The sequence below is a fragment of the Argiope bruennichi genome, chromosome 6, assembly GCF_947563725.1.
Source record: "Argiope bruennichi chromosome 6, qqArgBrue1.1, whole genome shotgun sequence".
In the NCBI taxonomy this organism is placed as follows: domain Eukaryota; kingdom Metazoa; phylum Arthropoda; class Arachnida; order Araneae; family Araneidae; genus Argiope; species Argiope bruennichi.
In genome coordinates this window covers 134509765-134523726 of record NC_079156.1, presented here as the reverse complement: position 1 = coordinate 134523726, position 13962 = coordinate 134509765, and the positions used below count along the sequence as shown (strand labels likewise).

General features: G+C 32.3%; 1 protein-coding gene across 6 annotated transcripts in view; it reads left to right on the top strand.

Moving 5' to 3' along the window:
- LOC129971409 (rhotekin-2-like) overlaps nt 1–13962 on the top strand; it is a 112985-nt gene that overhangs the window by 85511 nt on the left and 13512 nt on the right. For 3 of the 6 annotated variants that reach the window (XM_056085155.1, XM_056085156.1, XM_056085154.1), the window contains exons 2-3: nt 6231–6415; nt 9130–9182. In XM_056085155.1, coding sequence (XP_055941130.1) covers nt 6231–6415; nt 9130–9182 — 238 coding nt within the window. Of the gene's footprint in view, nt 1–396; nt 546–2267; nt 2531–6230; nt 6416–9129; nt 9183–13962 lie in introns of those variants that run through there. The other 3 variants (XM_056085158.1, XM_056085157.1, XM_056085159.1) reach the window with 3 other exon arrangements.

Here is a 13962-nt window from a genome sequence, read left to right as displayed (position 1 = left end):
GAATTGTGTTTCTTAAAAGATTCTGTAAATATCAGAATATAATTTTGAAATCAAATTGGCATTATACTTATTGGATTTTACCACATATGCAATAATTTCCAGAATATTCCAATAATAACGAACTTTTGTCGAATTATTTATTATGTTGAGTTATTTATTACTTTCAACTACTACAATGACAACTACATTATGAATCATAATGCACGCAATATTGTGTTAAACTGATATGCGAACACTCCAACTTATTTCTTTATTCCTAATGCTAAATCGAGTGTTTACTTCGCGAAACCGGTCATTTAGGCAGTGAAATCGTTGCTGAAGGTCGCTTCTGGAAAATCAATTAAAGAACGTCTTCGCATTGCTACAAGCCAATCGGCTACTTGAAATGCGGACAAGGTTTCTTCCTCTAAGAAAGCTGTCATGCCCCAATAAGTGGAAGATCATAGAAGCGAGAGAACGCGTCGTCTTCTCTGTGATTTAAGGGGCGGACTGGACGAGTTAACCGTACCTAAAGACCCATAATGGTCGGGTTGGTGAGTATCCAAGTGAGTGCTTCCATTGATTTGTGAGCTGTGATTTGCCTTCCTCTTCGTATCTACCTCTGTATTTATTATGGGGGGAGCGATTTCACGGGAGACTTCATTTGACGTGCTAGTAATCGGATTAGAGCTAGTCTTTTTTTCCCCCCGTGTTTGTGTCAGAAACGAGTGTTTTTTATTCAACGACTTTTCGTTGTATATTGTTATTTTGAAGTACAGTAAATTCTCGATTTTCCATCGTTTTTTTTTTTTTTCCTTTCTCCCAAGATACTGGAAAAAGCTTTCGATCACAAATTTAAAACAAAGGCACTTTAATGCCAAGTAGGAGGGGGAAAAAACTACTTTTTTTATTGTAAAAAAGTGAACCTTTAACTTGTGAATTAATACACTGCGTATTAATTCATTCGTAGTTATTGGCCTCTTATTATTAATAAAAACATTTCAAAGCTATTTCTGTAATTATCCTTTTTTTCAGTCATTTTGCAGAATTCCCTCAACCATGACTTCTGCAAAGTGGCCCATTCATGAATATTTCCATATTCCTAAATTTCCGCTTGTAGAAGTGTTCTTTAAATGTTGTTGTTGTCGTGTCCATGGAAATGCAAAAAGTGAAGAAAGAAAGTCTCAGATATTGTCAGAGGTCCGGAGGACCACTGCCGCAGCGTTGGCTCTTCATGACTTTAAAGGATCTCCCGAAGTGGATGCATCATCAGCAGCCAGCCAAGCTTTAATATATCTGCTGTAAGAGATGGGCACTCGAAGATGTATCTCGGTGTGAGCTGAGTTTCCGGGCAGTTCTTGCAGTAAATATAGGTTCTTGTCCCATCAGAAAGGATCTTCATTTCCTTATAATGATTTTGTTCTTAATCCAGCCAGTGTAGTTCTTGAATTTGTAGGGAAATTGTTTTTTAAATGTTTTTATTTAAAATAATTTGTTTTATGTTATAAAATTGATGTTTTGTATTTGATTTTACGCTCCCTTCCTAATGTGCTATAGTTTCAAAATGTTTTGCACTGTTGTGTACTCAATGACAATGTACCGTTTAATTATTTTCAGAACCATTCCTTTGTTAATCATTTAATAAATTATATTTTGATTCCGTATCTGTGACAAAATTTGCCAGTGAGTTTGAGAATAAATTTAACTCAAAATTTATAAGTGGAAAATAATTTTCTGCTGTTTGATAGGTTAACTAAAGTTGAACAATAATAAAAACATATATAGAAAATCTGTTTTTAATTAAATTTATTACTTTTGACTTTAAATTCAGTAAAATATATTCGAATTATTGATGATATTTTCGCATTTTATTAGTGAGAAATTTAGTATATCAGTTAACCATTCAATTAAAATTAAACATTTTCTGATTTTTTTAAAAAAAATTATTACTGGAATAGGTGACAGCCCTCTGCAGGTGTTTCAATGACCCTAGGCCAGATGTTTGAATCTGCAAATAGCCAAACGCCGTTAAATATCTTCTTGATAATTTCGAAGATACCTCGACCGCCCTGAGGAAATGCGGCGGATGATGAAGCGCTAAAAAAACCTCGCTATCTGCGACATTTATTTCGGTGTTTCCTTTTCCCTGGGGTCTTATCTTCAGGGATGTCAATGGCAACGGAAAGAACCTTCAAAAAGAAGAAAGTAGGCCACCTTTTACGGACGATATTCGAGATAAGATTCTCCCCTCGGACGCTACTTGAATAGCGATGCGCGACATGCTTGACAAAGACCCTGGTCGAGCATCAAGGTCCGATGTTCTAAACTTGGTCAGCCTACCATGGAAAGGGAAAAAGTCTCCGCGGCAAACAACAAAAACTGCTGGCCAAAAACAATCGAGAGATTCGAAGAAGTGGAACGCTGGACTCGATATCAGAGGAAAATTGCTGGAATAAAAATGAATTTGTGTTGTGTTTTGTAGTCAACGAGGTTTTTTTTGCTGAGTGTCGTTTGTCATTAAGTTTCACTGGGATCGTTTCGAGGATTGATGGTAAGGTGTTTCGCTTTCATCTTCGTTTTATTCACTCAGTCACATTTCAAGTGATTTATGATTGCTAGAGAAAGAATTTTTAACGTAATAATTAATTTTCTTTCAATATTTGGGTCATATAAAATGGTAGGTAAATTATTTATCTTCATGTCTGCGGTTCAATGATAATGTATCCAATTTTTATTATCATATTTATTTTTTATTATCATGTTGCATTCTATAGATCAAGGCCTTGTTCTTATATTAGCTCTTATATGCCTTGTTCTTCGTTAGAGAGAATAAAAAATTAAACTCTTTTGCATATAATTTTTTGCTAATAGCATATGTAATAATTAATTTTTTCAAAATTTGTAATATGAAGTTTTATGTTTTGATGTACAATATTTTTGTTGGTATAAACTTCGCATTTTCAGATTTCTTTGCGAAAAAGATCATAATAATTTACTTTTTCCTAATTGATTCACTTTCCAAATTTGAATATGGCATATGCACACGATATTTCATTACTTTTTGTGCTAAATTAGATATGATTAATAAAAATACTTTTTTATTTTTTATTTTCATTTAATTACTTTAATTGCTCGAATTTTATTTATTTATTTGTGTTATAAAATCTTTTAACAATGAAACATTGTAATCCTTTTATAAAATTTGTTTAAAATGAAAAATTTTCCTGATTTATTAGTATGAATTGATTAAACTTTCCCATGCAAATAGCCGCTAGTAACACTTGCATCTGGCCGTGAGAAAATAATTTAGAACAGTTCTTAAAATATTTTGCATAGTCGCCTTTATTCCTCTTTGTTCTTAACGCTTGTTTTGTATCAAATAAATTTATTATTGACATTGGTGTACTGAGGACCAAAATTTATTCTAAATTGAGAACCAAACGATCATTTTCATAAGTATTGAGAATAATGAGATTTTGAAAAATAAAGAATAAGGATTTGGCATTTCTACTCTCTAGTATAAGACAGTTATAACTTTTGAATTCTACTACTGTTGAAAGAAAACATGATTTCGGTTTCAATAGAACGTCTAGCGAAAATTATACATTGAAAAATTGATTTTCAAGATATCACTTGCTGTATGGATTCTTGCTAATATTTTACAATTTATTTTAAAACTAAATAATATGATACTCTACAATATTGTCATTCTGTTATCTTCATTTAGTCTTATCTGCTTACGCCAATTTGAATTTATTCTATTGCGATTTTTTATTAGCTTTTATTTGCAATTAGCTTGCTAATGTAGAAAGTTGATTGGTAAGCTTTTGAAACAATTTTTTTGTGAAATATATTTTAATATATACTTCTTATGTAATTTTAACTTTTATTAAAAAGTGACTTTTGATTTATTAGAAATTTATTATTTATTTGTAGACCATTTAATACCTAATATCCGAGATTTATCTTCTTTAAAAAATAGTCTATCATCATCACTTTGAATATCATTGGATTATTCTGCGAATATATCCTAGTTTTCTTAAGACGCATTTTCCCATGTAATAATTTTTTTTATTACTATGATTTTATCAATAAATTTAACTTTTGATACTTAGATCTACTTTTGCTTATATATTTTTTAAATGTCATACTTCAATTCCAATATGGAATTTGTAAAAAAAAAAAAAAAAAAAAAAAATCGTATTACTTTTACATATTCTTTGCTGTTGTTTATAGGTTGTTTGTTAATTTCCGAAAGATCTTTTATGCTTCTGAAAATTAATTTAAAGCTTGTTTTAGATAATAGTGTTAATTCTCTGAGCACTAACTTTCTTGCGGAGATATTTTCATTTGCACATGAAGAATTTTGCTAAACATAAAGTTGTGCTGAAAAACTCATTATCATTTTGCATATATATGATTTCAACAATCAGTTACTATTTTAATAAAATTAGAAATATGAAGTTAGTCAATCTGCATTTGTTAATTTTTATTTCTGAATTAGTTGTAACTAAGAATTAATAGTAATTATCTTTCGTACTAATGTGAAATTTAGTTATTCATTTTTAGTTTTTTCTTAAACTCCTTTTCCACTAGTATAAAGAAATTCCACTGAATAAATAATTTTAACACAAGTTATCTTTATTAACATTTTTTTTGCATTTACATAAGATTTTTTTTTGTCATTATATGACTTAATATCTGTAAACAGCATAATGAATAGTTGATTATTGATGATAGTTTTTGGCAAAACTCTGCGCCATAAAAAAGCCAAACACTCAGCCAAGCAAGCGTCGGATTTCATCAATGCCGCTGATGTTGACAGCAGTGATTATTATTATATTTTTAAATTTTTTTTTTGTTCAATTTAAGTTTCGGCAAGAATTATTCTCGGCATGTTAAAATTATTCTCGTACTAAAATTCTTAAGTTTACTAGTTTTAAAATTCATTGTAAAAAATTCAGAATCTGCAATATTCATAGGAAATACGTCACAGAAATCACATATTCTAAATTGAAACAGTTGAATAAATGTTTCATTTAAAAACTCTCGTGAAATTTCTTCATTTAAAAGGCTATATTCTCATTCTCCCATGGAAAATATTTTTATCTCTTTCCAACCGCTAAATGGCCATCTCATCTCATTCCACCCTAATTTTTGATGTTATGACTTTAAATCAGGGGTGGGTAGTAAGTAGACTGCCATCGACCGGTGGACCACCAAGACATTTTGGGGTGACCGCCTTTACTAAGACGCGTATACTAAAAGAAACACGTTTATGGGACATAGTATTATCTTTATCTCTTGAGGAAAGTGAAATTTTTCTCCTCCAAAATGACATAATTTTAAAAGCACGTTGTTCAGAATCTAAAGATAACGTTCAGAATTGAATAGACGTATCCTAATTTTTTTTTTTTTTTAAAGTTGCATATCATTTAACTTGATTCTTTGACTCTACCTACCTGTGCGAATCTGCATTTTCAACGATGAGTACAATTCAGACAGCATATCGTTCCCGTCTCACAGACGACCCCTTAGAGTCCAGGGCAAGATTAGCAGTTAGTTATCATATAACGAGATATTGGCGGACGGCATATAACCGAACTATAACTACGAGAACTAACTTTAGATGAAAAATGATTTTCCAATGTATTTTGAATTGTTTGATATTAATTGCACCATTTGATATTATTATATTTGTGGCTATTATTATTATATTTGTAGTTATAGTGGTAAGTGCATTTTTAGCCTTTATTATTAAGTTATAATAAATATTGTAGACTTGCGCCTCTGGGTGAACCGCAGCACCTTGAAAAAATTAGAAGTAGCTCGTACCCTGAAAATGTCTGCTCACCCCTGGTTTAAATAATTTTTAAGTTAGCTTCAATAACCTTCAAAATTTATTGTCATCGCCATTATATTGTTACTTAATGTTAATCTCCATAAAGCCCTTACAGCCGAACCTTATTTATTTTATAAGCTACTTTATTCGGGATTTCACCATATTTCAAAGAACCACTCAGGGAAAAAAAAAAAGAAAAAAGCACTCGCATTAAAACTGTAACGAATATCTAGTTCAAAGATCTTGTTACTAGGAAACACTAATAAATAAATAATAATTAAAAATTGTAATCATTATTATTTATAAATATTTATTTTAGTTTTCAGATAAATATTTATGTATTAGTAATTAGATAAAGCAGTTTGTTTTAATTATAAAGACAGTGTAATAATCTCTCCTCCCTTTACAGGAGTATGATCTGGAGCAGAAGATCGACTTGGAGATCAAAATGCAGGAGGGCACCAATAAGCTGCTGGCCGCCTGTCGCTACCAGCTGCAGTCCCTGGAGGCCCTCAAATCACTCCTGACTTCCAACGAAAGGATCAGCGCTTATATGCTCGAGCTGCAGCGTCGGAAATCCCTCAAACAAACAAAGTTAGTTGGTTTTGCTTACTAACGAACGCTCATTTAGGGTAATCAAACTCACAGAAAAATTTGACTTATTTTGCACCTGCTTTGTCTTTTGCTAAACATAAGATTATTAGCTGGTACGGTTTTGGCATTTTTATTATTTGTATTTACCATGCTCCCACTGGGGGACACCATAAAAATGCGGTTGATTAGCTTCCGGTTTGGTGGTTGGTTCCCACTTCCCCTGTAGGTATAGAAAGAGGCGGGGGTTGGCTACCTCCCATCGATGATGGGAAGTACTTCCCTAGAGAAGGGTTGTGTCGTTGCCAGTGATGGACCTTAGGACTCAACCACAGTTCCCGCCAGTGTTGCTGTCGCGGTGGTTCGGTCATTCAGTTTTAACCGTGTGCTTACGAGCAGGTAGGAGTAGTCAATTAATGGTTACCACAAAAGATTTTGTCTACTCTTATTGCGTTCGAATAGTTCATTTATAAACGTTAGAGATGGATGGATATATTCAGTTAGCCAACTGATGTACCGCTGAAAAGATTATTAAATCCAAATTTTTATTCAGTCTTTTCGCCCTATTAATCGTATCTTGTAAAATATTTTCGAAGCTTTAAAATCTTAGACTAAAAATAATTCACACTTCTATGACAAAAACTGATCGACTTATGAGCTTAGATATTCTTTATGTGTACCTAATCAATGACTGCCGTAAACAAGTGTACGAACCAAACCTCGTACTGACATCGAGTTTTTAGTCCATAATTTTGCATTTTAAATTATATATTTCCTTTCTGAAAATGACAAGATACGAAATTATAATGAGCGAAATTTAAAGTCTCATTTAATTTCCATAGCAATAATTTTAATTCGTCAATACGCTTCTGTTTAAACAAAAATGTCGGTAAATGCGGTATTTAATTCTCTTCTGAAATTGATTATTTAAAACTACTGTACATGTTTCCCTGATTTATTGAGGAAGCAAAGTTTTGGAAACTACTATTTTGAGATGTTCTTTGAATCATGTGTGACTGAATTTATCCATGGTTATTATCTGATCAGCGGTGCTTTTCAATTTTCTTTTATAGTTTTTACTTCTAATTTCCAATACTTTTTAAACTGTCATTCCCCTCATTTCTTTCTGTAATTGCCTTATAGAGTCTCCTCTTATTAGAATTGCCGATCAATTATTGCAGAAAATAATGATGCTAAATTTACCAAATGTCCCTGAAATTTGATTTGCTTCGATAAAATGTGACCTTGCTATTTCTGTCTGTTAAAGGACGTAATGTCTGGTGTTATAACTTCACGGACTGAGGTCAGTAGGATCAAAACAAAATATCACTGAAGGCCCATTGTCTGTTTCGAATGGGTTCATGTAAGTTCGTCTTAATTCAGAACTTACTCACGTTTAGGTGATGCGGAAGTTGAAAAAAAAGGGATCACCGGCCGAGGTGTCATTCTCATCATTTCAAAAGAAGACGCATACCACCGTGATTTCCATCTCTCATATCATATTCATAGCTTCTAATTCAAATTATAGTCTCGATGGAGAATATGTCTAAAAATGTGCGTTTTCTACTATGAATTCAGTCTTAAAAACTCTTCGGTTAACCGAATTGAGGGGGATTTTTTTTTTCTTAACCAAGTATACACTGGCCACGGTGTATTTTCTGTGCATCAAAGTTGTTTCTTTGACCAAAGTTTGACTTGTCAGTGTGGCACCGAAGAAAGATCTATAAATCACGTGATCAAAGCCTGTGCACGATGGTGAGAACACAGACTCAGATAGCCAAGGAATTGGATATCTTTTGATGCCGAAAAACTCATAAAAATTCCAGTCATTAAATCTTCTATTAAGGGCATTTTGTCAAAACTTTTGTCTTTAGCTCTATCCTAATGTAAAAAGTGAACGCTCATTTAATGTATTTTATGCATTTTTAATGTTTCACAACTTAATACGTAATGTGTTTTTTTTTCTGTTCTTTTTCTATACCAATATGCGTTTTCCCTAGAGGGTCCTTTATTGTTTGCAAAGGTCCAATGTCATCAAGTGTAGTTTCTTCCTTCGTGCTAAGTGGAGTTGCTCTTCGGTGGCCCCATCAAGTTCCCCGCATGGCCTCTGGCTTGGGCGGGATATCGCACATCTACACTATGAAGTCTAAGGAAAATAGGAACCATGAAATCTCACTTATTCATTTAAATATGTGGTTTTACATACTGGTCACACTCTAACAGATATTAATAATATTGTGTTTTAAATGTGTGGGAATGGCAATTTAGTAACGAATACAGGGTGTCCTACAAGGTATGCAGTGTCTAATATTTACAAATTCGGATAGAACACTTAAGACGAGTATTTTGATGTATAACATGCAGGATCCTTGAGTAGTCTAGTCATAGTCTAATTACCCACATGCTATACATTAAAATACTCGTCTTAACGTATTCTATCCGAATCTGTAAATATTAAACACTACATGGCTTGTGGGACACTCTATACTTTCTACGTGCAGTCAATAAGAAGAGAAAAAAATTTATTGAAGAGGTTTTTGTTCCTGTAGCGTTCATAATGCTATTAATTGATATTTCTGAATAGTCTATTTCCTGGTTATTACTCTTTATTAATTTATTTAAATTTATTAATTAAAAAATGCTAAAGATTTAAAATAAAAGTCCGTTACCAATATATTTTTAATATAATGAATTAAAACATTTTCTTTTTCCTACAGGAGTCCTCAGAAAACGCCTCTTCTTCCATGTTCGGGAAAAGTAGCCATAAGTGGTCAGTTGCTCTTTTATATACATCTTTGTAAATTTTGAATTAATTATATCATTTGCATATATTTACTGGTTACCTAAGTTGTATTACTTCAAAAAGTGAATTCATTATTATTTTCGAAAATTTCCATTATTTGTTCAAATTATAAAAGACTGCATGAAGTTTTAATACAAACTGTATTAAAAATTGAAGTATAAAATTGTATTAAATATTGAAGTATTAAATTGTATTAAATATTGAAGTAGTAAATTTTAATTTCAGCGTACAGATTAGCATTGTTACAAAGTTAGCATTTCTTGTCAAAGACTAAATCAGACTATAGTATAATGAGTTGGTAGGGTACTGGATTCGCATCCCTTGGGTTGTAGGTTCGAACCCCGCCGGTCGAAGACCCTCCGTGTGCAAGGCGGCTGGTGCACGTATAAATCTGTCGCAACCACAAAGTCCTCCAACTCGTGGCAATACCCCTGGGGGTACTGGATCAGAGGTGACCGTGCTCTGATTCAGGTCAAAATTACAATCTGTGGATGAGTGGAGGAAATGTATCAGTGAAGTCAGCCCCGTAAAAAGGGCTGTGACGCATGAGTAGATAAGTCGTACTTTTGGCCTAGATGCAAAACTAAAACATTGCTAGACTAAAACAAGAGACGCTAAAACTCGGCTTAAAATCGCTAACTTCGTCAACGGGCTTGTCTATGATCAACAACAGCATAGTATAATGAAGGATTTTTTGTCAAACAAGTAAATAAAGAAACTTTATTTATTTATTTTTGCTTTGGTTTTTAGGATGATTGTTAGTTTTCTCGTTACAATTCCACACTGATCCTACAGAAATGAGAAATTGCTTTAGAAGTTGTACAATGCCATTCACAATAAAGAAAAGTAGATGTTCTTTATAAATATTTTAACAGGAAAAAATAAGATGTTGTAGTGTCAATTTTTCCCTCAACTATTATGATGTAATTAAATCTATGTAAAGCTTTCAAGAAAAAATACCTCTCTAAAAGCTTTTGATTTTAGGAAGACAAAATTATTTTTAAAATAAGCCTAATTCATTTATTCTGACAAATTGAATATTAATACTCATCTAAAAAACACTACTTCATTTTTTTAAGTGGCAAGGGATGTTTGCTTGGATCTTTCAGTTTTTTTTTTTTTCAGGTGTAACTTTTTTTTTTCAGTTTTCGATCGATGAGATTCGTCAATAGTTATAGAAAAATGTCCAATAGAGCAAATTATTAATATTTTTATTAACTAATAACAGGTATGCGATTCTTCACGGGTTCGCGGGTTTCCAGTTTTTTTTTTTTTTTTAATAAAAAAAATCTGTAATTTATTAGACTGTAGGAAAGTTCTACCGTAGATGGAATGTAGAAATTATTTCTTTCTTTTGACACATCCCTTCACAGCTATCTTGCAAGGCTGTCAAATAACAGAGAAATATTCATCAGATCCCGAGGTTTCAAAAATTTCTTCCACATCTGAATCTTGATAATGAAGCTGATAATTGTATCAATGTAGCTGATATTCTGAAGCAAATTATGAAATGCCATTTGAGATATGCCGATAAAAGACCTGAAAAAACAAAAAAAGCCATTAATATGCCCGAGATATGCATCAAAGGTCCATTGACCATTTAAATATTTAATGTTTGTTAAAATATGTTACTGAGGTATATTTGCAGTAATTTATAGTACAGGTATATTACAGTAAAGCTTTTCGCTCATATTTAAATATATTTGTTGTTCTATATGCATACATTTTACCTTTGTCCTGATAATATACTTCTTAAACTGTCTTTGGGAAAATCTTATGCTATTGATTGCTAATTTTTATAAATATTTTGAAATGAATATAAAAGCCAACTGGTATGTAGTATTGCTAGTTGGACATCGTTTATAGTTGTTGGATGGCTTTCATTGTACATTAATTATTTAATTTATACTTTTTGTATGTTTTTTCTTTGTGCTTTGTTTTGTATCACATTATTGGATTCTCTCTCTCTCTCTCTCTATATATATATATATACTTTAAACTAGAAACAGAAAAAAAAATCGTTTGGGTATCAAAAATGTTTACAGTGAAAGTCCCTTCTATTTATTTAGTCTACTCTCTAAATCTACCCTCAACGAACTTCATTTTTATTTCCATATAGAGGAAGAGATAGTGAATTTCGATTTGATTTCCTATGTTGTTTTTCGGTGTCCTTTTCCCTCCCTTTTCACTTCATAAGATGCTCAGGATCAGGAACATGAAGTGAATAGATTTCATCGAGGTTGACTGGGTTTCTATCCTTGCCGCTTGGAGGGCTTCAAATGGTAGTTGATAGGATATTTTTTAATATTATGTGTATGGGCCAAACAAAAACTGCTGTTGAAAGGAGTGACCGTTATTTAGGAGCGGATACTTAAAGAAGTCTCAATGTTATTTTAGGAGTCAGCAAGAGACCCATATGCTTATGCTTCAACATACCTCATGAAACAGAGGAGTAAGTTCCTGAGTGTGTAAGAATTAAGATTAAGATTCTTAATTTATGACAAAATGAACTTCTTGTAAATTCAGATGTGTCATTCAAGAGAAAAGTAACATCATTGCTCAGTAGGATTATCATGGATATATATATATATATACAGTAGACTCCCGATTATCTGCGGGCGGGTTATCCGCGCCTGCCGCACAAAGTTTTTTTTTTTTTTTTTTTGACTGATTTTTTCAAAAAGGTGCAGTTTTACAGTTATGCTTTTGTAATTACATAATACATTACAGTATTAAAACAGTACATATGTATTCATTTTTCTGTGTATCCTTGACGCTTCTCGTAAATACTAAGCACTTTTCTGTTTTCATTAACAAAATGCATTTTAGGTTAGTTTTGAGTGATATTCTAAAATATTAAGCGTTAGTTAAACATTTCCTGCTGTTTATTTTACGTTTTATTGTACATAAAACGATTTTTCAAAGTTGGAATGACTGTTTTCTCTTTTATTATACCCGTTTTTAGCTTTTTTCGGATTATCCGCGATTTTTGTTATCCGCGGCGGCCGCGCCACCCAATTCCGCGGATAATCGGGAGTGTACTGTATATATATATATACTAGCTGACCCGGCAAACGTTGTTCTGCCATATAAATTAATTCTAGTGAATATTTTGGTTGTTAATTAAAAAATAACGAATGTATTGTAAGTGGGGGGGGATGGGATCTATGACATAAAGAGGAATGGAGCGATGTAGACGATGATCGCCGAGAAAAAAAACATTCATTTTCTTAATACAATGTATTTCATTAACGTAACGAACATATACATTGTTTGATCTCTTAAAAGTTAAACGTAAAGTGAAAAAAGTAATATATTTTTTATCCTAAAGTATAAAAATGAAATAAAGAAAATCAATATTCATTTCGAAGATCAATTAAATGTATGATATTTTTTGTCAGTCCGTCTTTAGCCAACACAAATAAACTTGACGATTTGCCCACGCGAGAACATGCCACGTATAATTGTCCATAAGAAAAACGTGGTGTTCCCAAATCTAAGCTGCAAACAGTACTCACTCATACCTACCAAACCTACTCATACCTACCAAATACACATAAAAAATTTCATAAAAATCGGTCGAGCCGTTTCGGCGGAGTACGAACACAAGCACCACGACAAGAGATTTTTATATATTAGATATTAAATCCTAATTAATTTCCTAATTTTTATCTTAATTTAGCCCATATTAACTTCATGTTAAAATGCTCCCTTATTTACTGATTCAATTCTACATTTTTTGTTTAATTAATGCTACCGAAACTCTGAAAAAATGCTTAAACAGCGGTTCTCACACTCCGAGTGAAGGGATAAAAATTTGTTGATCTGAACAAATTCTTTTAAAAGATCCCTATAGTTAATTCCCTTACCTAAGTCGACACCTATAAAGAAATAACTATCAGAATCTCACAATATCATGGGGATAAATATTTCGTTGGCTCTTTTCTCTTTTCGCTCTTGTGTCGCGCTGTGAATTGACGTGCCTCGGCGTGTCTTGCTTCTACATAAATTATGCCTCTCGGGATGGAATAAAATTTTAAAATTACAAAAGTGCCCTCCCTCTTCGGCGTCGGAACTGCTCAAAAATAAGTGTTTTACATTATATATATATATATATATATATATATATATATATATAAAAGCTTATTGTGTGTGTATGTGTTGGCGCTCTACAGGCCAGACCGTTCGACCTATAGCTACCAAATTTGGCACATGCATACCTTGGAGGTCGGAAATGTGCACCTTTTGTCCCTTTTTTGAATTTTTAATTAGAATTTTAATTATTAATTAAAAACTAACTTTCCCGCCAAAAAAATCTTTTCATTTCCCCACCGCCAAATGAGTAAGGCTTCAGTTTTTTTTCCGACGCTAAAGAGGATAGGCTTAAGAAATTTTCGGCAGATTATTTCAAACGATTCTATTTATTTTCTTAATGTTTGATGCATTTAAAGTTAAACATTGTTAATTAATAGATCTTTCAGATTCATTCTGTAGTACTTTTGAATTAAAATAGAACAGAATAAAGGAAATTAAAAATTTCTAATCTGCATAGTGTTGCCCCAACTGGAATAGAAAATTCACGCATTTGCGTTGCCATAATTGGCGTTGAAAATTCACTCATGCGCATTTGTTCTGATTGTTGACAACTATTTTCAACGGATACGACTTGGTTTTGAAGGTTTAATATGTTTTCGACAGATTATTTCAAACGATTCTGTTTATTTTTTTAGTGTTTGATGCATTTAAA